Consider the following 27,348-nt stretch of genomic DNA (forward strand, 5'->3'; position numbering starts at 1 on the left):
TGGTAGATGACTTTTTTTGGCTTATTTTACGGAGTCTGAACTGAGTCTTCACAGTTGGTAAAGTAGTAGTAAATAAACACGCCTTTTCAACAAGCATGCTGGGCTAATAGCTCTTTCCAGTTACCAATGCATATCTTTCATCTCCTCTCATCATAATTCCTCCCTCCACCTTCCCTTTCATTCAGGATTGCTACTTCTTTTAACCACTCGACTGTTCTCCTAATAAAGCTATGAGAGTAGTTGCAATGGCTTTGATCTGTCAACTGATCTCATTGGATCCGGTTCCCCCAAATCACCCTGCAGGCTGGGCACAGGTCTTTCCACCAGGCAACACTTCACGCTGCCCGCAGAACAGCATCCCTTTGCTACACCAGGAACACATTTGGGGCAAAGCGGTATTAAGGCTCCTTCAGCCTCAGCACTGTCCCAGGGCAGCGTGTGACGTGAAATTCCTGACCAGCCCCATTCCGTAGGCCTGTCCCTACCTGCTATGGCCTCAAACACAACCTGCCTGTAGAGGAACCTGGGAAGAATTGGCAGATTTATACACCGTAATGTTCCCTTTCCAAGTTATCTTCAGTAAATTCCCAGCTGTTTACTTGGACTGCTGTATGTGTTTCTAGAAAAGACCAATATGGATACTCTGGGGACAAAAAAAATTGCCTGGGATAAGCACTGTATAAAAAAAGAAATAAGAAAAACCAAACATTCTGGACTAGTGCACAAAGTAAACAAATTTCATCTACAGAGGCTTCTCTCCAATAGTCAATGCTTAACCATTTCCCACTTTTCTGCCATTTCTGGGCTTACTTTGGGAAGGACTGCCACGGGACAAAAAAGCAAAGGATAACTTTAATAAGCTCTGATATTCTCTATTTCATTCCTGGTGCTCTAAACACATCATGAGGTCAAAGTAAAACTCTTAGCAGGTCATATTTCTGTGCCCTTTCACGCATAAGCTAGAATCAGCAACTTCAAAGCTATTCCGCTAATGCTTAAGGTGAAAAAAGATGCAGGAAGCCTGCTGAGGTAACAAAATAAAGGCAGAGGAAACAAGCTGACTTGGAAAGTCCTGGCAACTCAAGCTGTCTCCAGCACAAAAGATTGCATCACAAAGCATATTACAGAAAACAAATAGCTTTTATGCTGAGCTATTTTTCTGTCTGACACTAATTTCCTCCTATATTTCCTTGAATTTTCTCTTCTTTATGTTTAAAAAAAGAAACAAACAAAAAAACCCCCCAAGCTACGGATAGTCCATTTTACTCACAAATTGCGTCACCGTGCACAGACCTGAAACTGATTTGTTGACCTGAAACAGAAATGGTTCTTTCCTTTTTTAAAGCATAAACATGCTGCTGCCAAAGAAGTAGTCAGAAGAATTTAAGGTAAAAACTATTGTTGAACATAAAAGAATCCTCTAGATATTAATTAATGACTCTAAAATGATAGCTACAAATCTTCAAATAAAAAATGAGCACGTAAATTCAATAGAAATAAAACCAGAAAAACTCTTCTAAGCTCAAAATCAACCTCGTGTCATTAACTGCTGGAATACTGGGCCGATGCACATCAATCACACACACACAAATGGAAACCATCACACTCATATTCATACTCAAATGCTGATTTCATAACAAATAAGAAGAATTACCCCTTCACTACACTTCACTTCATTACACTTCACTCACTACACTTCATTATAAAAAAAAAAAAAAAAAGAAAATTACTGCCAGTGTCTGAGGAGCTCAAGCAGCTTTAGAAGAAAACACACTTCATAACCTCCTGTGAAAAATCAAACCAGTGAGTAAATATTTTCCCACTGCAAGTGAGTGTTTGTTTGAAACAAATGTCAGTCTTACCTTAACTTTAAGCACAGAAGAAAACATTTTGGCATCTTCAGACACTCCTCCAATGTACATTTTTTTGGTGAAGACAGGCACGTGGTCATTTTCATCCTTCACTTCAATAAATACCTTGGCTGTATTACCTAAAAGAAGGAATGAAAAGGATAATAAATCTTTAACGCCTACTGAAATTCAAACATGTACAGCCCAAACAGATCATGTAAAATAAGCACACAGATAACACTGTAAAAATAAATACATAAGAAAGAATAGCACATTTGGTATGGAAAGTATGAAGGAAGAAAAGAGATTTCATGGTGGGTTTTTTGTTTTGTACTCTACCTTTATTGTTGCTGCATTTGCCATTTTTTCTGAAGGAACCTTGAGCTGAAAGTTGTACCTTTATAGAAAACGATTCCCATTACCTGTACACCTGCACTTTGCTATTAGGGCTATCTGAATTTGCCTGCGAGCAAAAAGCTGCAATGGCTTTCTTTAGAAAGCAAGCTATTTGGGAAAATACAAGAAAAGACCTATAACTATTTTTTTAAATAAACAGAAAAGCACAAGTAAGAATACTGTACTTTAGTAACACAGACTTCGGTCACATTAAATTCTCACAAGTGTTATAAAGAGGTAACGAGCCGGTGACGTATACCAGTAGTTACGCTGCAAATCGCAGCTTGCTTTTTTCCACTTCACGTGCAGCATGCTCTGTGCATTTTATTTATTACTAACTCCCATGCAAACACCTAACGGGTGATTCTGCCGCGGCGTCTGTAAACTCACAAAAGTTCGTACCGCAGTGCTGGCAGAAACATCCGCCGGATGAACATGATACTTTACATTGCAGGTCAACGCAGCGTTTTCTATACCTGCTTGAGCCATAAAGCACAAACATCAGACAGGTTTGACCGTGCGTGCGCTAAGCGGCCTCAACACCTAATGAATTTACTCTGTTAACTGAACGCACGCCTAAGCCCGTCTTCATCACAAACCTGGCCTGCCCCATGGGAACTCAAGACGTTATTACTTCCCCCCGTCGAGGTTCAACGCATCTTCAAGCCAAATACAGTTGTTAATTTGTGGTTTATTAAACAGTTACTGATCCACCCCATTGAACAACAAACACCTCTCTCCTCCTGCGAGGAAAAAACATCGAGCAAAAATTATGGACCTAGTGCAAAAAAGATTCAACTGCGCAGTAATTTATACCAACATCTGTTTGTCTCTTTCAGAATTGTATAATCCAGAACGATTGCTGGAAATGATAATACCCAGTTCATTAAAACCACATTTTCAAGTGATAAATTGCCTCATTTCAGAGCTGGTTTTCCCAACTTGTTTCAGTGCCAGGGTAATTTAAATGTTGCACAGGTGCCATGCCGATCTGAGTTAGCTTCAAAATGCAGTCTCATTTAGAAAGAGCTTAGTAGCTGTATCTTTAAGGGACAAAAAAAATTAAAACCCAGACTAGTTCTTAGACTGGCTGCCAAAGTCACCAAAGATATTCTGTCTATCTGATGGTCCAACTGATGGGAAATGAATGAGGACTCCATCAATGTAACTGAAATCTGAGAAAAACATTTAAAATGCCATCCAATGCACTAGTATGGAGAGAAGAAAAAAAGAGAAAGGAAAGAAAAAAGGAAATGACATTTCCTCAGAGAAATGATCAATTATTCACCTTCCACGCTGATTTGTCCAAGTATGTTATACAACTTGTAGGTGCTGTTTCTTCATGGGAAAATGATTTCATGACAAGCTCTCTTTCTATGGACGTGAAAAAACAGCCATAATCCAACATCTGAATGTGCGTAACGTGGACATAATGGTTTATCTGTAATCCTCTCTAGTTTGCTTATGTTCATTTTAAAAGAACGCTTCTTACCTTGACTACATTATTTAGAATCATAGAATCATTTAGGTTGGAAAAGACCTTTAAGATCATCAAGTCCAACCGTAGACCTAACCCTGCCAAGCCCACCACTAAACCATGTCCCTAATCGCCTCATCCACACGTCTTTTAAATACCTCCAGGGATGGTGACTCAACCACCTCCCTGGGCAGCCTGTTCCAGTGTCTGACAACCCTTCCACTGAAGAAGTTTTTCCTAATATCCAATCTAAACCTCCCCTGGCGCAACTTGATTTATTACAGCGAAGAAAGATTTCAGTCAGAGGTATTGTGAGGTCCTATGAATAGTCAAATCTCCCTCTTGTTAAACTGGATCCTTAATGTTCCTGGCTGCAATACTAAGTTACACTTAGAAACTGCAGCCCCGTTGAGAAAATGAGATTCCCAGGCAGGCTTTTTCACTGCAGCTACACCCTTTAGGGAAGAAGGCAATTGAAGCAGGATTACAGGCAATGTGCGTAAGCGACCTTGCCCTGCTGAGCTAATAAACAGTTATATCAATGGCTGGCACCAGTTTACTGCTGTAGGGAAGATCCTAATTGTGTCACGTTCAGTGCTGGTAGGACTAGGCATTTGCTAACCAGCGCTAGCTCTCTCTAATGCAAATTAAACATCTTTTGCATAATGCTGGCTGTCTTCAAAATTTCAAGCCAGTTTTGGTGAGGTGGCTTAGCCTCGTGCAAAGTTTGCTTTGCAATTGGCTCAAAAACCTTTGTTTCATTTGCTGTATTTCTCTGAGCTGCCAAAACGCTGATTTGTGTAGCGATGGTTGAATGCTTCGAAAATGAGAAATGAAAGTTATTGCGTTAAGCACAAAGCAAGTTAAATACCCTGCATGTATACAGACTAACAGTAGCATCATTAACGTTAAACTAAAGATATACCTTCATTGTATCTTACTGCCTGGTTTTTATACACAGCTTATATTTCATTCATTCTGGCAGACGGAGGCGAAGGCGGCATCTGTGACCTCCTCACCACCGCGTGCTTTTTATCCAACCTACAGCTGGCCCGTAGCAAGCGACTCCCAGCCAGTTACGGAGCTTGCCTTATTCTCACATCGGATAAGCCCAGAAGAAGTGCACGTTAAAATCCCGCACCAGAAACTGTGCCATGTGTGTGAAGATCGTGCCAGATCCTTCGCCACGGAGATTTCCCTGGCCGCTCTGCTTGATTCAGTCAGATATCCCCTGTATGCACGGCTCCGGTGCCCAGAGACACGGGGTATGGTGCTCCTACGTCCACCGCCCCTGCACCTCCAGTGCCCTGCCTGAGTCCCACCTGGGCCACCAAAAGGCCACCCAACCTGAGCGTGTTCTTACAGGGTCTGGGTTAGACTCTGGCATTAGACTCTTTTTTCCTTCACATCCCAAATTTGTTAATGCTTGCTCTAAATATTATTTGCGTGTGGCTCCAGCCTTCTTTTCCGGTACCAGAAGGGAGACAACTGCAACCACTATATAATGTGCACTGTTAGTTACTGATACTCTCGCAGGTAGGGCAGTGAACACTGAAGGACACCAATATTTACACTCACCTTCCAGAGGGGAAATTTTGTATCCCCACGAACGTAAAACCTTGCTTCTTTGGTATTCTGGATCTGGAAGCCAGCCCCGATTACATTCTTTTTCACGGATTCCAGGAGCTGGAACCAGGATTTACTCCTTCATGGTACTTCTTGTTAGACCTCTTGCAATCAAAGTATAATTCTTTTTACTGTGACTGAGCTACCTAAATAGCTGGCCAGGTGAAAGAAGAAAGCATCCTTCCCTGAACAAAGCAGCACAGGACTGCCACGGTGGCCAAAAAGAGCAGAGAAGAAAATTGATTGAGTGCTACAACTGCCTTCCTTCAGCTGTAAGGGAAGTCCTTCTCTGCACACAAGGTATGCAAATAATACTTGAGAAGCAAACAGCTTCTTTGGTTTTCTGCACATTTTTATTACTAAGACATGCTCATTGACTGTTGAACTAATTGGTGTGAGAAATCCAGACATGAAGGTCTGGTCAGCCTCCCAGACAGTATACCACAAAGGAAGTTTTTACACCACACCACAATCTCCCACAAGGTCCCAGTTGGTGTGACCCATTTGCCTCTGCTCTTCTAGACCACCCTGAGATGAGCTGCAGCGTACAAAGTACATAGAACAGCAGCTGCTTCTAAGTCATCTTCAGCTTGTAAAAACCAAACATATTGCATGCACTGCTCCAGATAAATAATCGCGCCCAAGACTACAAGACGAGGCGTTTGGATCTTTCACCTTCTGTGATTTGATTAAGGAGAGAGAAAACATCCTGAAAGCTGCTCTAAAAGAAACCTGAGGATCCTCTGAAAGACATAAAACTAGCAGATCAGGAATGACTAACATAGAAAACAAAAAACAATAACAAAAACCCCGGGGAGCTGGTCAGAACTACTGCCTACTCGCATTTCCACAAGTTCTTCCCATACACGCTTGTTGAAAACCCTCTTCCAGTATCACTGCTTACCTAAGTAGTGCTAATAATGTGCCTGATTCACGTGAGCCTGTAGCTTCTTGCCAGACTGCAGAAATTAAGTTAAACTAAAGCAATGCTTTTTGAACACTGGGACAGCATCAGCTATGCTTTTCGTGCTACCAGATCTGCTTTACATTACGCTTTCACCAATGATACTGCACTTGTCTTCAGTAACATGCCAAACCAGCCATTGATACAGCTGCTCTTCATGAATTGGGCATTTTAATGTAGAAAAACTGCATCTAGTTGTAGCAGTGGCTGTTTGTTCTGCAGTAGGTAACAGCAGAACTCTTAAAAGTTCATTTTAATCAAACCGGGAACAAGCATTGTCATTTGATGGGGTTCAATAGCACTTTGCTTTACTACTATCTTACAAGTCTGTCGAGCAGACTTTGTGCTTTGGCAGGTAAAATAAACTGAACTGCAGCTGCACTCAATCTCGCCTTACTAAATTTGGCAGAACCAAATAGGAATCAGCGCCGAATATTTTTCAATGGCATTTTGATCTAAATCAGAACGTGCCCATAAAGCCTGAAGAAGCTCATATGCCGCAGTTGATCAAGAACAGTGCAAAAAGAAGCTTCGACAAGACGTAAACAGCAACGTATTTGGAATAGCACTGATCCAAGGTCTGACGCATATCAATATAAAACATCTTTTTCTACCAAATAATTAATTGAGAGGGAGCTCACATTTTATGCAGTCTCTCTAAAACACACTGCTTTGTGGCCCAGAGAAATTTGACGTTCATCCCAGTGGCTTTCAGGGAAACTGCCCCAGAGCTGTGTGGCAGAGGAGGCAGATTCGCAGCTCTTCAGGCTCTGCGGCGTATTTTCTCCATCTGTTGCGTCTCCTGGATTCAGGGACTGGCATGGCAGCCAACTTCTAAAACACCATCAGCACGAACTTTTGCAACGTGTTTGAAACTATAAATGTAAGGCCACTTGAGAAGTCAATAATACAAGGGTACAGAATTCATTTTCATATTTAACTCAGTAAAACTATCATTCCCAACTAGTATGGAACAGTTGCAGAATTTTGACTGGAAAACTAGTTTTATTCCTTTTCGCTTTATGATTCCCGAAGGTCTATTTTGTGATTAGAAAACCAAAAACATTACAGGAGAGACAGGACTGTTCTCCTTTTACCCTCCACCACCCAGAGCAAAGCCCTGCCTCACAGCTGGGATCACAGCAGCAATCTGACAACAGAAATGACCCTCCTCGGGGCAGTGCCTCTGCGTACGTTTGGGGAATCGGTGTGCACTACTTCTTGCTTGGGGCTGTGCCAAAGGCGAAAAATAGTTCTAACTGAATGAATAAAACATGTAAATAATAAACGGAAAGGTGCATTTTTGCTTAAAAATCTTACGATACCAAAATAAAAAACATCTCTACCAAGATAATGTATTCACACCTGGCAGTGAATGGAATATTTAGCACACACGATTGAAATGAAAAAACTGTGGAAGTGTATTCCCCCCTCAGATGGTGTAACACTCTCGAGATTCCTCACCTCTTGCTTGCTGAATTCTACTTCTAAGTTGATTTTTAATAAAAATTCATGCTACTCTGAATTCTGCAGCACCCATGAGAGTTTGGAGGGGTATCTCGGTTTAGTTCTCACCTGTAGCAGGTTGGATGCAAACACAAAGACGGCACTTGCAATTTCTAAAAAAGAAACCTGCTTATCAAGCCAGAGCAAGCACAACTGTAAAAAATAACAAATTCATTGTTGGCAGGGCTTTTCATTTCTTTTTAATTCCTCTTAAAAGACAGTAAAAGCAACCATGTGGTTCTGTCATTATTCTTGCATCTCTAGGAATGTGAAATACGTGCTTGCTGCTCTTCCTTTCCCTACTCTTTAATTAGGGCCAATCAAGTCAGCAAGAGCGCAAGCAAAAATAAAAAAAGAGGACGGGGGAGAGATGACAGTGGGGCTACAAGGCAAGCCAGAAGTTTCCTAATGAAGATGCAGGTGACAAGATCAGGGATGTAGGGGAGAGTTCCGCTGCATTTGCAAGAAGATGACACAAGAAACCCCTCTTTTCACCCCTGCCACGAGAACGTGACTCACTTGGGAGGCGGAGGCGTCTCACAAACAGTCTTAGAGACAATCAAAACAAGACAAAAATCTACACCAGAGCAACCTGCAGTCAAAAATACCCCCTCTGGCCTCCCTCTCAACAACTGATTGAGGAAGAAGCTGTTAACACAAGTAACTTCTAATGAAGACAAACCTTTCACGCAGCACCATGCCAACCGGTAACACCTTCGCCTGTAAGGTTTAATTTTCAGACAATCTGTTTGCATCCATGTCCGTTTGCAGACAGACACTGGAACAGCCTGGAGGCTACCTCGCTGAGCAGCCACGGAGGACGGGTGAAGCTACGCACAGACGGCAACGATGAGTCAAGATAAGAGAGCAAGTGACAACTGCTGTCGGCAGCAGATCAGTGAGCGAGAGTGCGGTGACAGGTTGAAAGGGTCATACGTATGGAGTTGGGGAATGAAAAGATGCGCTCTTCTCAGATGCTGGAAACTGTGAACACCGCAAAACATGAGACTGAATCCTCCACGTCTGTACTCAGAGGAATTTGAAGGGCCCTTATCTCCGTGGTGTTCAAAAGCAAACGTATTCTGGCTCTCTTGTAAATGTACCCTTCTCTCCAGATGAAAGCGGGAAGCCCTGGCGTCTGCCACTACACTCCATGTTTCATCTGTCTGGCACAGCGACCAGATGCCCACTGACGCTTTGATTCTTAAAACTGGGACCATGTTTACTTTGGTGGAAAAATCCCCCCTTCTCCCTTTCTTGTCTATACCGCTCCACTGCTCTTTCTTACTGTGTTCAGGCAGCACTTTCTCTTCGCTGCTCCCCCTGGTTTCCCATGAAAACCTCTCTGCTTCCTCCTGTCCCTTCCTTCCTTGCCACAACAAGGTTATTACTCTCTCTGACCGCGTTTCCCTGGGTATCAAACTGCAGGACAGCGAGACGCTGACAAAAACTTCGTGAACAGCTGACAGTGTTCAAATGAGGTAAAAGATGATGTTTCTCCTGTTCTTGTTCAAGAAATACTTCTGATACATTCCCTTTGGCTCACCCATTCACAACTCCTTCAGGGAGGAAGGAGCTGCTCGCTCTGTGATAGATTACACAGCAGCACCTTCCCACTGCAGAACACATCCCGCCACACACAGTTTTTGATGTTCTCCTTATATATCCATTTTTCTTTTTTTTTTTTCATCTTATTCATTAAGGGAGAACTGAAAACTTCTATTTGGAAGCTAATAAACACAATCCTAATTTGACCTACAGTATACCACTAGACTATGGTCTATTGTGATAGACAACCTAAGAAGCAAAGAGCAGACAGAAAAAAACCAGGCTGCTAAATATAACTTAATTGAAGAGTTCCATTAATACTGAAGGTCTTTCAGGGCTCAGCATCACCAGTTGCTGATTCCTTAAGCCAGAATTCCAATTCACGATCATCAGAAAACGTAACTCTTCTTCCATTCAAATGAAGTAACAATGCACCGCATTTTCATATTATAAAGTTTCAGTTAAAGTAACTCATTTAAGGAGTTGGATTCTGCTGAAAGCAAGAGTGTGATTTTGCATGATTTAGCATCATATTTTAAAAAAAAAACAGTTTAGGTCACCAATTTTATGTTCTCATACGCCAAAGGATGTCTCAATGTACTTTCTCTCCTCATTTATTTATTCAGTTATTACTTCAGTTGGCACTATCACTGAATGACAAGCTTAGTTACACTTAATGCAGTATCATCCACTTTTCCACTGCACAGATGAAAACTCAAACTCCTACTTCTATATAATTATCTTCTATAACACCATACAGTTAAAAATTATTCGGTACCTAGCTTCTGAGTTTTGTAAAATTCAGCACTGTTTCGTGGCTGTGTTATCTAGCTCCAGAAGGGCTCATCATTGCAGCTCCAGAGTAGGTCATCAATTCACTGCCAACAATTCCAGAACGGTTCACCGATTCAGTGGTATCTAACACCGGAACTGGCAGCAATTCATTGCCGTTGAATGTCAGAGCGGTGTATTAATTCAGTGTCCCATAGTTCTAGAGAATTGCGTTCAAAGTTACCTATCTCCAAAGCGGTTCATCATTTCAATGTCACCAAAGTCCACAGTGGTGCATTAATTCCGTCTCATCTCCTTCCACTGTAGTTCATCAATTCAGTGCCCTGAAACTCTGAAGTAGTATTTAACCTGATTAAAACTCATCAAGAAAGTAAAAGGTGCCAAGAAAATGGAAAGACATACATCATACAAATGTAGGAATCAAACCTAGAGGTCAAGGGATCTCCATTACAAAGACATAAGTGCTTTAGTTAGCCAGATACTTTTGTAAAGTATTTTAAAAAGATATATCTACCAAAGTCTTTAGCTATCCATCCCGCACAGTGCATGTTCAAAACCTAATACATGCTGTATACTCGCGGATTTCCAAACACATACCCCAAGTGCATGTCTCCCTTTAAGTTGGACTAAATTCAAACTCCAGTCATTATCACGTATCCCTGAATACAATAATTCAGCCATCACCTTTTTAAAACTGCTGCCCAGCTGGGAGAACTGCTCTAGTGCAGGCTATGAGTCGGGGGAGTGATACGGAGGCCACTGTTTCCCTGACCGGTGAGGTTGGCCCAAAGACCTCTGCTGTAACCTGCTGACTCCTCGTCTGTTCACCCACGTCAGAAAAGATTTGAGAAAAGCTGTACACCGCACAGAAGCCTTATGTCCTCACTGCGTACGGCCTGGCCACGTTTTATAGACTATAACCTTAACTGGACCTCTCCCAGACACAAAGAAATGCAGTCAACTGGCACTAGCTCTCTCTTTCTCTCCCTCTGCAGACACGTCATTGATGGTGGCTATAACAGCACACAGAATATTACATTGCTGTTAATACAGTTCAACTTCTGACCATTAAATAATGCCTTCGTGTTACACCACACGCACACTCAAGTCTTTCTTAAGGAAGAAGAAATATCCATGACGATACATGCTCAATTTCCAAAAATCTTTTGCTGGTTATGTGGGTAGTATCGGAAAGCCTGATGAATGGATTTTAACCGCCACCCCCTGTACAATGTCTCAGGCTATAGTCTGTCACCCCATTTTATGGCATGGTCCCAAATACTTAGGCCCATTAAGTCTAATATCTTTAAGACCTTTAAAAATCTGTAAGCAAATTTTCATGAAGTACCAATTTCAGTATCGCAAGAATAATTACTATCCTGAAAAATCTGAATTTTGATCTCTCATCTATACACAATACTCTTAAGCATGTGCACCAAACTGGCACTGAAATAAGTCAGAGATGGGTTTCCTAATATTCATGGCCATTATTGTATCCATCACAACAATAATTAGAAGACTAATTACAGAAAAAGGACAGCGGAATCAGCCCAGTTAGTTAAGGGGGGCCCTTCCTTTGTAACCCTCAAGACTCTTAACTCTGGATCGCAACCTGCAGCGTGGGAAAGACTCTGTCTGACATGGGAGAACTTTGTCACCTTTAACAACAACGGGGTGGCACTTGGCTCTCCGCCTGCCCACATGCCAGCCAGAGAGCCCGGAGTGAGCAGCAAAAGCAAGAAAGCTGACACAACTCTCTTCTCCCTGCAGCAAGGGAGAGAAAGGGATCACACCGTGCTCCGAGGCCTAATCTTCCCAGTGCTCTCTGTGCCTGGATACAGGCACAATGAATTCTCTCTTACTCAGGGCAGGTGGAAAGGTGACAGTCTAACATTAGTGACAGATGAATGACCAATGGAAATGTTTTCGCCCCTGGCTGGCCACGCAGACCTCCTTGGGAACAGAGAGCAAAGCAAAGTCAGTGGCAGCACAATCCCCACAGCATCATACTGCCCATAATGCTTTAAAAAATGCACTCGAATGAAAATTGCTCATTATATTACTGGGGGCTTCCAAAACTTGTAAGGAGGTTTTATTACGTACGCACTTCAACAAGTGCCCAAATCTCACGGACGTTTAGGAACAGCCTGGTACTAGCGTTTTGTTTATGGTATCTCCCCCGCCCATCTCCCTTGATTGACAAGTAACTAAATATTGGTGATCTGCGTAAAGCTGAAGGCTGAAGTGAATCTGAACTCCATTTGTATTTCATGGTTTCAAAATACCGATGCGATGTCCTTTTTTGAATGTGTTTTACACACGCATCAATAAACAGCAGGTACCCAAAGCCTGGCCTCCCTGGGATCCCTCAGCTCACGCAAGGGCAAATGCACGGAGATGGTACAGCGTCTCTTGGACAGACATTTTAAAAGAAAGAGGCTGAAGTTTTCCCCTCAACCTATTAGTTCATGGGGATACTTTTGGTCAGGCTGAGCCTGCTTTTTTCCAGTGCTACAAACTTGCTTATGATTAACACTGGTGGAAGTGCAGAGGAGAAAAAAGCTCCGGCCACCTGAGAAAGTTCTGGCCCACAGCTCATACTGGAATAACTCTGACTGCAGAACAGATGACTGGAGATAAACTTACATTCAAATTGAAATGAAAGAAGGTAATATTTTCATAGCCTTCAAACAGATGTTCAATTCCTCCCCGCCCTTTTCTCAGTGCAACAGTCCACTGCCCTGGGCTTCTTTTCATTGCATCCATGATGCTCCTCAGCTAAAGCAGGGAAAAACTGGGACTCACAGAGACCAAAAATAAAGAAAGAAAATTGAGACAACAAGCACAGTCTGTGTTTTCTTTACTAGGGCCCAACTGTGGCTTAAATAGAAGTTGTATAAGATGGGATAGGGCACTAAGTGAGCCAGATGTTTGAAAGCCAGACTTTCCAGACCTTTTCCTTAGAGGAAGGATGATAAAAATCATCAAAAGACCTTTCAAATTACTTTTATTAGAAAAAGAAAACCCTCACCATGAGACAGAGGCAAAGCAAGGCAGTTTGTAAATAAACTCCTTCCTGCCTAGAGATGCTGCAAAGAACCTTCTAGTCTTTGTCGCAGCAGGTCCTTGCCTCCAGTTTGCTCTCAGTCAGGGTTGCAAGAAACTCCACGCAGACCCTCGGGGTGCTGAAGGAGTTGTCTTCTTCCCGTCACCCTTGCTGTGTATCTATTCCCCATTCTTCTCGGCAGTAGCATCCCAACACTGGCTGCGATGCTACCAGCCCAGCAGGGAAGAGGTCTGTATTTGGGCTGTATAATGTGTTTACAAAAAAAGTAACTGTGACGTTCCATTAGAAAAAGCCCTATTTACACTGAAAATGTTCAATTTGTGCTATCAATGCTCTGTTTTTATATAAATGTGACTTTTGTCTGTATCAGTGAGACCTACAACTGTGTAACATCGACATGATTTGTGAGGGTTTAGCTCAAGACTGAGCAGCTCCGTGTACGAAAGGCAAGCACAGAGATCCACAAATGCACACACCATCGTCGTCATTGTATTTCTGATAACAAAAGAAGGTCACCAGCTAGAGTGCAGTTATCAATATCCTCAAAAAATAACAATACGTATGTATATTAAAAACAGACTTAAAAATAAGGATTTTTAAACTTACTTTTGGAAGGGACACGCAGATTGGATCGTACCACTTGTAAGGAGTCCGCTTGAACTCGAAGCTCGTAACTTTTCACGCTTTCATAATCCAGAGACTTTTTAACCGAGATCACGCCTGTTCTGTTATTAATAGCAAACACATCTGAAACCCAGCAAAAACAGAAGGAACTTTCTAAGACACATAAACACTTCTTTTTAATGCCTAAGTGCTTCTGTTTTGGTGATGACACTATTCTCTGACACCGTCTTGAGAAAGTCGTTCCCATCCCTCCCTCAGGCCTCTAAAAGCCCATATAACTCTTCTCAGACGCTGTCTTCAAAGGAACACAGCAGCTGAATCTGACCTGGGACTGGAATAACCAACTTGAGGACACGGTGGCAAGAGCAGACAAGACGAACAGCCCACTCTCACAAAAAGGAGAGAATAAGTGTAATCTCGCTTAGAGATTTCAAGGTGGATCACGGAGAGTACCCCAGAAGGACGCAAATGTAGGAACGATGTTTTGTTTAAATATCAGGCTCTAACCTAATACTTGTGACTATCGCTTGGCAAAGTCTATAATGCCTTAAAACAGATTTCTAAGCAAGAAGTACAACATCATCAAAGCTATATTCCTGTTTCAGCATGCCATGGATTCACACCATGTGCCACCGATGCGAATTTTCACATCAGTGAAAATTCCACTGTATTTTAACTTTCATTGTAATTCTTCCTAACTAATCCGATCTTTAGCTGATTTCTAAAGGCTTGATAATGGCAGTCCCTCCTGCTTGTACAGATGAGGTGGGATTTCGCCTCCGCAGCTTTATTTCTAACCACTATTTCTTGAAGACTTCCGATGCACGCACTAGGTTCAGCATAACCACTGAGACCGAAAAATTAGTACTTACCCTCCTCGTTTCCTGAAACAATTGAATATACAATTGTCTGGTTCAAGGCGGCCGCTGTAACAACTGCGACCACGGTTCCTTTTGTTGCACTTTCACTCACTGGCGGGGGTCTGCAGAATTGAACAGAAGTATTTGTGTTATCTTCCAGTTGCCTGAAGGGCAGATTACTGAAACTTATTCCTCAGGTTAGTAGCTTCATCCATCTATTAGGCTGCCAAAGTGAGATGATCCGTTATTATGGAAAGACATATTAAAACGCAAAAAACCGTAAGAAGTCTAACTGACGAGAGGTGACAATATAAAGCTAATATAAAGCTACTATGGTTCTTTGATATGAGAAATGGAAAAGCAGGGAAAAAAGAGTAGAAAATAACAGAAACACAAGAACCACCACAGACTGGTAAACTGCAAGTAAAATTTAGAACATAATAGGTATTTTATAATACTCACCTATACTAAGAAAACTCAGTGATCTATCAGAAATGCATGCAGGAAAATTAATTCATGGGTAAACCTCTGTTATTTAGGCAGCGAGCACTTTAAAGCCACCTCCACAGGAATGTCTACTCTTCAGAAAGATCCAACAATTTTCCTGCCAACCCATTTCGGTAATAAAAACCAAGACACTTTTCAGGAAATGAACTGCAACCCAAGTACACAAACACATCTTTTAAGCATTCGGTGAATTTTTTCTGATTCACTGAGCACTGATTTGTGTAAAGAAAGACAAAGAAAAAAGATTACACTACTAACACATTGGAATCTCATGTTCTTCATACCCTGCAAACACCGAAAACTGAGCATCTCATATTCAGTGTAGTTTCCTCATGTATAAATAATAAGTTTCCTCCTGAAACGCAGCAAAGAATTACCACACTCTTTCCTACTGTTCAAACGCTATCTCCTCGGAAAATGTCACAAGTAACGTTTGAGATGCTGTTTCTTCAAGGAAACCGTAACTACTTCAGAATGAACAAAGAGTCTGTGCTAATGTGTTTAAAACAGCAATCTAAACAATTTCAACAGGAGAAGTGAGACTCTTGAGCTAATCTCAAACTAAATGTTCAGATCTCCATCACAGCAAGTAAAGGCTGAATTAATGCTTAAAACTAGTCGTGCTAGTGAACAAATAAATTTGAAAGGAAATTTTTGCAATCATCCACAAATGCAGATGCATCTTTATTAAAACCAGCATTATCCAGATATCTTCCGTCTTTAAACATCACACTCATTCAGGATATAATGAAATAAAAGACAGATGAGGATATGTTGAGATAGGCTCCTAAGTAGGAGTAGACTTTAAGGAGTATTTCAGTTGTGCACTGATCTTCAAAATTCTGGAAAGAATCTACACCCGCTTTCGTTTCAGAGAATATTTTATGACTTCCCTCTTTCATCCTCCAGGTATTTTTCAAATACTCCACCCGATACCATGCTTCCCCATTCCAAGGGCAGAAAGTTGGAAGCCCAGGCTGCAGTCTTAACTACTGAACCCAAACCGTCACCATCACATACCAAGAGACCAACAATCCGCCCTTGATTTCTGTCTTACAAACATTTTCTTTGGGATGTATATTGGTTTCAACATCCTGGAAAAAGTTCTAGATAATGACACTGAATATACAGAATTTCAAAAATTCAGTGGGTAAATTATTCATTATTGTTTAAAAAAAGAAAAGAAAAAAGAGACATGGTAGATTTGCTTGCCTTCACGCTTTGCGGCTTTCTGTAGCAACTGCCTTCCGCCTACATGAATGTTGGTCAGAAGTTTACGTGTACTTCTATCTCTTCCCTCGGTGTTGCTATTCAGACTGCCTTCACCCTGACCCTAGATTCTCTAACTACTCCCTCACTTCACCCTAAGGGTTATACTTCTCCTGCTCTCCCCGAGTTTTTGATCTCAGCTTAATCCAGTTATGGCACCGGCTTGACCGCTCATGCTCTAGATTACATCACCTGCAAAAAAGATGCCAAAGGCAAACCATATCCGTGGCCCGTAGGGCTATCCTTCCCATCCTGTGGCATCTTTCATTGCCTTATCTACTTGTTTTGTTTTGCTTCCTGTGGAGGGCCCAGTCTGTCTTAAATTAAAATACTGTATCTCACTTAGCACAATGAAGTATCAATTCTTCCGAGCATCCCCAGTCCTTCAACGGGACAAATAATGGGAAGAAGATACCATTCCAGGCTGAGCCACACCGGATCGTGTAATAATGACTGTACCGAAACACTGACCTCCCGATTTTTTCGCAGAAAAAAATGATGGTAACTTCACTTTCACTCAAACACACATGCACAGAGCTGATCACTCTGGCTCCCAACCTTCTGCCTCAAGTGTGCTATCAGCAGTAGAAATAAAATTCATTATTGATACCTGATTTATTAAGCTGCAAAACTAGTGCTATAAAATGCTTATTAATGTGCATTTTACAAACGCAAAGGTTAATCTTAGAGACAGGAAAAAAAAAGGCTGTCAAATCTGAAAGCATTTCAAGCTGTAGCTCTTTTGATGAGGTCAGAGATGCAGGCCAGCGAGGAAAATAAAGATCTTTTTTATGTCGCATCATATATTATGTTGTTTTCTTTTTCTTCCGAAGGCATATAATTTGAACAAAAAACCTCATGACTGTGTACACACAAACCCCACATTTCATCTGAAGCACTCTTTCAGTATATTCTTTTAATGGAAATGGCCTTGTAACTTCCCCTCTGACATAGCTGAATTCAATCAATTGACAAATCAATATCAATTAGCAAGCGGCTTTTGTGTTTGCTATGAGAGGCTATAGAGGGAGTGGACAGAAAACCGCCGCAGTAATTGTATTGATTTCATTTCCCAGATTTAATTAAGGTGATCAGGTTCAACGGGAGCAATGCATCAGCTGAATTAAAACATACAGCTGGTCTCTTAAGAACATTGTGCTGAATTGTAGAGAAGTGAACCGGCAAAAGACAATGGTATTCCGCTGACAATATCCTGTTCTTTATCCTGTACTACAAGCTCTAATAAGCTTTCTTTGGGGATAAGTTCATTATTTTCCAATTTTTGAGTGACTAAGATGTACAATGGTGCCTTTTTTTTTTTTTTTTTTAAGTGGTAGACATACTATTTGAAGCTGCTTTAGGGGACAGGCAAGGGCATTTTTATGCAATAATTTTGCATTACTGGATGATAAAGGCCGGTTATTTTTGTGAGAAGACGTGACGCTCGCAAAGCAGAGCAATCCAGTCCCCGCCACCCAGAGAAGGCTTAGAAAACCGACAGCGTAGTGAAAGGGAAGGGTGCTGCTGTGACTTCAACACACGATTAGGATTCAGAGCGTCTGAAGATATTTTTGTCTGATAACGTTTGCAACGCCTTATTGAGCCTTCTGAGTGCGGCGGCCAATACAGTCACCGTGCCTGGCAGTACATTTCTGTCACTGTCACCTGCATGGGATCGGAACGCCATTGCCTTACAGTCCAGTGCTGACGACTTTGAAATGTTTTAAATGAAACGGTTACTTTCTGAGCTTCTGAACAAAACCCCTTCTCAAATACGTGATTTCTAATATTCTCCCCCAATGCTTACCACGCATGGGTATCCACGTACCTACAGTCACTGAATGTAAGAAGGCCTCGTGCATTAGCGTGATAATCCACTTGCACCCCATAAATCTTAGGGTGAAATGGGATAAACAGCAATTAACACACACTTTAGCCACCTCAGCTGCAACTCAGCCTACTCATAGCCTTGATCTTTCCTCCTAAGCACCTCCCTTTGCACAGCCAGCTTCTGACTAGGACAAAATAAATACATTTCTATACCAATGTTTTGTTCATTCACACAGTATTTTTCTGTAACCGTCACAGCAATGTGCAATTTAGGTTGGTCGATCTTCCCTTTAATGTTTTTACAGAAATAGTAAATGGTATCTTGTCAGCATCCAGGATGGGATGGATACCGGGAGGGGCCCCCATCGCTGTGGTGCAACAACAACCCCGTAGGATCCCCGGGCTCGGCGTGAAGCCACCCAACCTGCCCAAACCCTTCCTGACAAGCCGTGGGGGGCAAAAGAGGTCACGAAGGCAGCGCAGTGTAAAAAAGGAGCAGCCTCAATCGCTTTGTGCCATGCTGAGATAAGATTGGCGTCCGATGGCCTCGGATGTGGGAAGAACAAAGTAATTTAAAATTGACACAATAGATGTTCAATAATAAGTCTGTCCCACTCTTCTGATTTAGTTACCCCTGAACAAGTCTGAGATTTGCCTGTGTTTTGTTGAAGCCTCTATTGCGTTGCTTACCTCTTCGGCACGAAACCGTGCCACAAAATGCGTTTGCCCCTCATGAAAAAAAAGTAACCCCAAACTAGAACAACAACAGGATTAAAGTCATTATTTATATATAAAAACACTGAAAAATGATACAAACTGTAAAAGAATAGTATCTTTTAATGAGCCGTATCTCAATTATCCATACACCTCGATTGGAGGGGGAAATGGAGACTGAACACATATCAAATACATTACAGGGCATAACTATTTCTAATGTCCAAAGTGAAATTTTAACTTCTCCTCTCTTCGGCTTCTTTTTTCCCTTTGCTAAACACATCAGACTCTCATCCATTTTTCAATCTGCCTGATACCCAATATGCTTTAAATTCACCATGAAAACTCTTCTATCTGCAAAAGCACAACCATGCGATTTAATCAAAAATTAAATTTAAAACTAGCAAACCCAACAGTAAATTGGAAAATTGGTTTAGTACTGAAGTTTAATGGTGTGATGTGTATATACTCTGTATTAGACACTTCACTTGACTCTATTTTGTAGATTATATTCTAGTTCATGGAGGTCCATAAGCATACCTCAGAACTTTAATATTTTGGTTTTTTGTTTAATTACGTTGCTAAGATTCTCAGCTCAACTTGATTAAAATGTCGTTTGGACCTCTCCTGGTAAAATCGTCTCCCTACCTTCTCTCACATTACAGCTTCTCAACGTGTTTTGGCCTTAGCTACTTTTAACTCTCAGGGGCATTTTACCTGAAGCTATTCCACCCTCTTCCACCCGAAGCACGTTTCTGAGCAGCATACCCATCCCTGCACGGGCTCTTTTCACCTGGCTCCTCACGGGAAGCGATTTCATTTGGCATTTTGTCTGTCTGTCATGTTTTGCATTAAAGAGAAGCTACGAAAGCCATTAAAAACAACTGAACGTATGTATTTGCAGAAAAGCGGAGACAGAGCACTAGGGTGTCTAAAATGAGGCGAGCTAACAGCAAAGTTATATGGAAACTAAAATAGCTAATAAAAGCTCTACAAAGAGAAACACTTAAATTGGCCTGGCTATGCAGCTGAGTTTTTAAGATTGTGAAAAAAATGTGCAAGTTTCTAACTGGGGTAGCAAAACAAAAAGTAAAGAAAGAAGAAAGCAAGAAGTAAACCATCACGATGGCAGCTCTTTTAATCCTTTCACCAATGCATTTAGTCTCTCTTGGCTTCCTGTCCTTGCTCAAAAAAAGGACCTAGCCACATTTTATAGCCATAATTGATCAATTTCTCAAATTTTCAGTTTCCAGTACGTGCAACTGTAACAATCTGAACAGTTTGAGAGAGTCAGTGATTCTTTTTTTCAGGAAAAGAATATTTTCTCCTTAATTAGGTGTATTTTTCAAGCAGTTTATCTTCAAAGCGTCCTGAAAAGGATCACATATTCCTAACTGTACCTAATACCCTCACTTTCTGTCTCAATTCTCAAATTGGTTCAAGACATTCTGACCTTTTCATGGTATTTATCTCTAAAACAGATGACAAGGGAGTCTGGACATTGTTCCAGTGAGCCCCTGTCATAACCTATTATCTTTTAAGCCAGATGTCAAATTTTGTTCCCGTGAACTCTCTGTCATCAGGCATAATGCATTTGGGTGATCCCACCAGTCTTCCTAAATTAAAGCTAAGGACATGAAGACGTGAAGATTTCTGTCAGGGTTACTACGGAAGCAAAAAAGGGAAAAAAAAAGTTCCCATCAAGCACAATGAAGGAGACACTCACATACTTGACTCAGTCAGACAGACGGGTATCGCTAGGATCAATTCTAAGACCAAGGATAACGCCGTGGCTTTGCGCTCTCATAATACGCTGCCAAAAGCTGATAGGGTTTCATACTACATTTGTGTATTATTTCTGTTTCATATTCACAATCCCAGGGTGACGTAGTTCTACATTCCATTAAACTGCAACATGGTCTTGAAAGCTCTGACCAAGCACAGCAAGGCAGATTCCCTGCACGGACCTGGACTTACCTCTTCTGGTATAACCTGGTAACATGCAGCTAGATTCATTTCACCATAATAGTTCATTGAAAAAAAGATACATAAAATTAGAGTTTCCTCTTTGTTTGGTAAAAAGAAGTAGAAGTTTTTAATAAAATGCAATGCAGCACTACTAGAACAAGGAAAACCGGGAAAAAAAAGGTGATCCTTCTAACTACGCTGTAATCACCTGCTAACTCGCTCCCTAATCTCTCAACGGCAAACCATGCTTCAGTATCTGCTGTTGAAATAGTTTAATTTCCTAATGTTTACAGCCACATGCTAAAGTGTGTTTTTTCATGCTTTATTACAAAACCAAAATACGTACCAGTAGAACACCACCATAAACCATCGATTCCAAAGGCAAAACCACACCTATGTTCCTCAAGCCAAGCTGCCACTGAACACGTGAGGCAAATTAAAAATGCGCGTGGAACCTGTGCATCATTCCTCTAGCTTCAGTTTGAGGAAAACACTGACTATTCCCCGCTCCACCCCGTTGCACCAAAAATGTTGCCAGTGGTATTTCACTCTTTTTCATGTCTTTCATTCATAAAATGGAATGTAAATTCCATTATGGGTAAGGCAGGAGAAGCAGCGGTAAGACTTGGATATCCTGGGAAAAGGATTACCCAAATGTAGGCTCTAAATCTACCATCATTGAATAAAATGCTTTTGAGGGACAAAACTAAACCCCTGTGCGCTCCCGTTACAAGAAGGGGGAAATGACCCCCTCGCTGAGCGCTACTTAAAACAGCAGTGTGCTCTAATAGGAAGGAAAATAGAAAACTTATGTTAACAGAGTCTTGAAGAAATACAGCTCACGAGCAGCCTGATGAAAAAGCGACCGCATCTGAGGCAGAAGTTTATACCCTGCCACTTTGGCACATGGTTTCATTTAGGAAGCATCTCACTTCCCTTAATAATGCCATTTTACTTACAGGAAACAAGTTATGACTTCTCAAATTACTTCTCAAAGCAACATGTCAGAGACAAATAAGTAAATCAGTAAGAAAATAGCTTTGGAAACCTCACTGTTGCCTACAACCCAAAAATGTTCCCCTTCCCCTCCAAATCCCTGGTGTACATGGTTTGGGTTTTTTTCCCCTGTCCTGCTCTTGCTTTGAACAAAGGACGTTCTCAGCTGCTGTTCTCATTTCTGAAGAGAACTTATCGTTCCTGATTTTGTAAGACATGTATAGATTAACCTATTCCTCTCCCTGGAATAACTCATTTCTCTTAATACTTGTATTTTTTCTCTCACGCACTGTAAAGAGGATGACTGAATTCGTAGGATAGTCACGATGAGAAAAGCACAGTTGCTTCTATGAGGCTTCAGTTGTTCGCAATATTGCGGATGCTGTTCTATGCCAAACGGCACCTTTTCGAAGGAGGCACCGAATTCGGGAGATTTCAAACACGAAATGCTACCCCTACCCTCGATGCCTCTATGCAGGATTCCCCATGTCCTATTTCACAATGAGAATAACTGTTTCACTGAACAGCAATAAACCAGAGAACTGAAAAAAACCTCTTGGAATAACACTTCCAATTGACTCCTGATATGCCTCCGTAATTTTGTTTTGTGAAAACCTATGATACATAGCTATTTGCTTGGATGATATCTGCCTCCAGCGTTGATGGATTTAATTAGGTGGAAAACATTGCATCATATCTTCTGCTGAGTGAGCGAGAGGTCCGCATGTCACAAAATCTCACTTTTTAACCAGAGCACATTTTCGCAGTAGAATGTCGTTGCTAGTAGAGAAATAAAATGCCACACTACATTTACATCAAGTAATATCCTGAAATTTGCAACTTCACATATTTCCTTGTAAATTGGAACCAAACTTCAGATTACCATACAAGTGGACACATCTTTTCAAACAGGTTGGGGACCTATAACGCAATACTAACAGAAGCTAAAAGTTTCCAGTATTTTCCTTTTTCTGCTATGAAATGGCTGAACACCTGTTTAATGTGCCCACAGGCAATAATTAGGAACCAATGACGCTGCTTTCGGTTAACATTTAATTTCCTGCTACAGCAGCACATTGCTATTAGCAATGACCTTCTAGTTGCAGAGGATGTGATATTTATTAATTAACAAAACAAGAAGAGGATCCCAAGTTCTTTTGAACTTTTACTTTTTAAAAATGAGAATGTACTCATAAAGAGGACAGGCTTGCTAAAAAAAATCTCTTTATATTCATCTGAGGTTCACTTCACATCTGGTCTTCACTGTTCCACAGTGCTACTAATTATGATCTGTTAATTAAGAAATTAAAGTGCTGCCATTACCTGTTTGGAAGAAATGGAAACTTCTGGATCAATTACTTGCTCTGGAGTTCAAGCCAGAGGTGGTCTGGGTGGAGCTGTCAGGACAAGAGAATTCACAGCTTGGGAAAGGAGCACTCAGAACAGCTGATTTGATTTTCCCAAGCAAGTAATTCATTGCCAGAGACGTGGCTGTTTCGCCAGCACTTAGCAGAACGAGATCGAAGTCAGCATTACAAACCTTAACAAACTGCGCGAACAGCCACAGCTCGTTCTGGGCAGCGATGTGGAAAGTCTCACGTGCCGCGTGCCGGCACCCGCTTCTTCATCACCTTGCTGTGCCCAGCACCCCCAGGCCTTTGCTCTCCAGGCTGTCACTTCAGCTGGAGGGAGGCAGTGGAAGCGGCGGCTCAGGCCTTGGCCGTACACTGCCGACAACCGCCCCGTGCGTCAGGTTTGGCGCTTGTGCCTCTCTCCGCCGTCAGCGCTTTGAAGAACCAGCAAAATCTGACTGACTGCCAACCACCCCGCAGGGAGAGGCAACGAGAAGAGCATCAGCAGCAGTGTCCTTCCCTGGCAGCAAAAGGTCAACTGGGCTCAGAGGTGGACTAGCCATCTACAGTTAAACCTCTGCATGTTATAGGCCTTTGATTCTCTTTGATTTTTGCCTCTTCACACTTTGCATTTTTTGTGGAACAAGCAAACAACGCCTGGTTTGGAAAATACTTTATTCAGCAGGCACTGCTGCTGTCAGCTCTCTCAAAGTCCTATTTCATATCCGTGACAGGGACAGACAAGGATCCAAGTAGAGAAGGATCCACAGTGCTAACGCAGTTAAACTCTGCTGCTTCAGAAGGAAGATCCAGGCTAGGAGCACTGGGATAGCCTGCAGTACCAGCTGAAGCATGGTGAAGGCAGTTAGGCTCACATCTAAGGATGCACTAGAGAGAGATCTGTGGGAGCTGCACTGTACTGCTGTCCCCAGAAGATGGTCACGTGCAGGGAGCACGAGGCATGGATCATCTGGCCCTCATTCACTATGCTAACGGCCTGCAAGCCCCTGGGGTGGCATCTTCACGAGCTGCTGGACCAGGTCACGCAGACCTGCTGGCTGATGCTGCTCTGCTTCTAACAGGGTGTGAGTCCGTGCAGGAGGAACGTCCTAAGGCATGCTGCACCCAGGCTGCTGGGATGCTTGGCCTTGACTCGCTAGTTCCCACCAGAAGAGCTGACCGGTTGCAGCAGGTATCTTTCTGATGTACTTCAGCCGTCATCTATCTCAGGCATTAGGAAGGAACTGTATTTTATCACTCACTTGTCAAAGCAACTGCGCCATGTTGTATTTTATGGTTCTCAGAGCTCTTAAGCTTCCCTTTGCTCTTTTATATGTACAGCGCAGCAGCATTTAGAAGTCTCCAGTATAATTTACAATCCAAACAAAGAAGGTGGGGGGAAAAAGAGACTAATTAATTTGCCCTAAATTATGGAAAAATGCAGAGGGAGAGCAGCCAGTGAATAAAATGCAAATCTCTGACTCTCATCTACTTGACTGCTGCCTCCTACAGAAGTCACTTTAAGACACGGATAATAATCAATCAAAGCCTTCCTTAGTAGGAACAGGACTCCAAGCAGAGACCCCAATGCGCTGGTGTACTTCTGACAGAGCAGAGAGCTGCCAGACCAACAGCTCAAGGCAGAGCTGCACTTTTATCTCCCTATCTGCCTAACGCGGCAATGCCTTTTTGATCATGCCATCTGGTCCCTTCTCTCCTATTTTTTGTGTTTATTTCTGATTTGTAATACATGCTGCAACTGTGCAGGCAGCTTTATTCTGTAAAACCGTTCAACTGTGATCTTTTTCTAAATACACAGAAATGAAGTTCGTAAAACAGCTAGAAAAAACCGCTGGAATCATCCAGATAATGATAATTGCAAGCAAAGATCAACACTAATCCACTCTAAAGCCACTAATTCTCAATCCTTCAAAAATTCCAGCATCCACATCCAACGGTTTATCACTTTGCAAGTAGCACCATTACTCTGTGCTGACATTTACCCTAAAGATACACTGTGTCAACCGAAAAATAAGGTTATATGAAACCTGCCAGCTCCAGCTTGCATCACTGTCAAGAAACCAAACACAAAGTGCAGTTTGCACTGAAAACCTTAGGAATCAAAACTAGTCCTGCTCCAAAATGTTTGAGAGAGTCCCACAGCTGAATCAGAGAGTTTTGGGGTTTTCATTTAATTTCCGACGTTGAAGAAAATCCCCCCAAAGATTTTAAGAGGTTTTTTTATGAAAGTGTGCATCAAAGAACTTAGCAAGAATGGAGTAGCGCCACTTCTTTGGAAAGAGAAACTAGGCTATTCAGCTAATCCCGATGAGTTCGCAAGGAGGAGAAGATAACACGGGTTATTCAGTTGTCATCTAAGGGTATTAGGAGATATAAGCCACTTTCTACTTTAAGCTTTCTTCATTGTAGTGAAATAAAGTTCCCATCTCCTGGGATAAAACTGGAGCTCAAGGTGGCCTCAGGGAGTGTGAGCTCAGTTCGTTTTTCAGAAGGCAGTGCAAATGCTGCCTGTGCTCCTGGACCTTCAAGTCTCTTCTCACAATCCTGCAAACAAAGACGCTGTGTTGGCTGACATGAGAACTGCAAGACACCTCTTCTACATCGCAGAGGTGGACCGCACCGTGCTCCGAGTACTCGGGAGGCCGGACTCGTGCTGGACTCGGCCCGAGGGGTCTAGCACTGTGGCTGCGTTGTAGCCTCTCCCAAAACACACTGCTCGGGATCACATTTGTCACCAGGTAAGATTCAAGGACAAGCTCCTTAAAGGTAAAGGTCATTTGGAATAAATTCATAAAAGAAAAAGGAAACAAAGTGCATTACTAAGTATGCGCCTAGCTGTGAAGAGTCTCTTTCGCTGCTCCGGCCCCCTGGCTGGCTCCTGAGACTAGGTAAATTAGCTTTTGTAATTTACCCAGAACGGGGAATATCTTGGAAAGGTCTCATAACGATCGTATTTTCATGCCTTTCTGTTAAACATAGCTACGCATCTTTTTTCCTCCCAGCTACACAAACGGGACCTGCTCAATTTTTTCTAGAAAACGGTAACACAGAAGGTTCAGTCTATTACAGAAAGGCTTTAAATATTATTCAGAAATCACATGCATTCACACGATATCTGAAATTACAGAAATAAATGGAAACATTTTTATTTAGAGGTCTACCTTTTGCTACATTACCTAAACTACACTTCATGCATCTGAAGATATCTAATAAAATATAGGGAGCCACAGGAATAATCTCTCTCAAGAAAATTCCTTCAGCAAAGGATTAACATTTGCACTATCATTAAATGCAAAGTTTATAACTTTGCACTATTCTTTCTGATTTCATATTTCTCTTTCAACATTAAATACAAAATTAGTAGAGTATTTTGCCATTTTTCATTTTCTTTTAATGTATTCCTTCAAAATGCTAATACCCTAATCATGAGGAAAACCAGAACGCACATCAGGAATTTTTGTCTCAACCCCTTAAAATAGCTAAGCAAGTCCTCTCATTGGGGTCTACCGAAGCCAATAATGCTCCATCCAATTTCTGATTTCCTGCAGTCCTTAGTTTTGAAAATATATATACAAACCCCATTATATTCTGATACTGATTATGTAGCCACATTTGAATCAAGAGCACATATTGCAGCAAGGCTATAATTTCTTGATATCGGGAGGCTGTGTGTATTGATCCTATTACTATACAGATGTCAAAAACCGTTTATGAACATATTCTCTGTAACAAAATTTAACAAACTAATCAGTCTGTGCACCACTTTTTTTTTTTTTTTACTTAATTTTAAGAAAATGGGGTTGATTTTATTAAACTGTCAGAGGGTAAACTTTATCAAATCATGACTCTGTAGCAATAATAACTATCACCTCCACATCTAGTGTCAAAGAAGTCAAGTCTGAATTCTCTCATGTCCCACATGACTGGTGTACAGGATCAAAACACACTCAAACAGACTGGAGGAAACTTAACCTAGAGCCC

The 27,348-nt window shown here is 41.7% G+C and overlaps 1 protein-coding gene across 1 annotated transcript in view; it reads right to left on the bottom strand.

Annotated features, from left to right (window-relative positions):
• Positions 1–27,348, bottom strand: part of PCDH15 (protocadherin related 15) — a 379,975-nt gene that overhangs the window by 63,225 nt on the left and 289,402 nt on the right. The window contains exons 24-26 of the mRNA XM_059821547.1: positions 14,723–14,832; positions 13,833–13,973; positions 1,863–1,990 (exon numbers count right to left, since the gene is read on the bottom strand). Coding sequence (XP_059677530.1) covers positions 1,863–1,990; positions 13,833–13,973; positions 14,723–14,832 — 379 coding nt within the window. The remainder of the gene's footprint in view (positions 1–1,862; positions 1,991–13,832; positions 13,974–14,722; positions 14,833–27,348) is intronic.

This window comes from Gavia stellata, chromosome 9, assembly GCF_030936135.1.
Source record: "Gavia stellata isolate bGavSte3 chromosome 9, bGavSte3.hap2, whole genome shotgun sequence".
Lineage (NCBI taxonomy): Eukaryota > Metazoa > Chordata > Aves > Gaviiformes > Gaviidae > Gavia > Gavia stellata.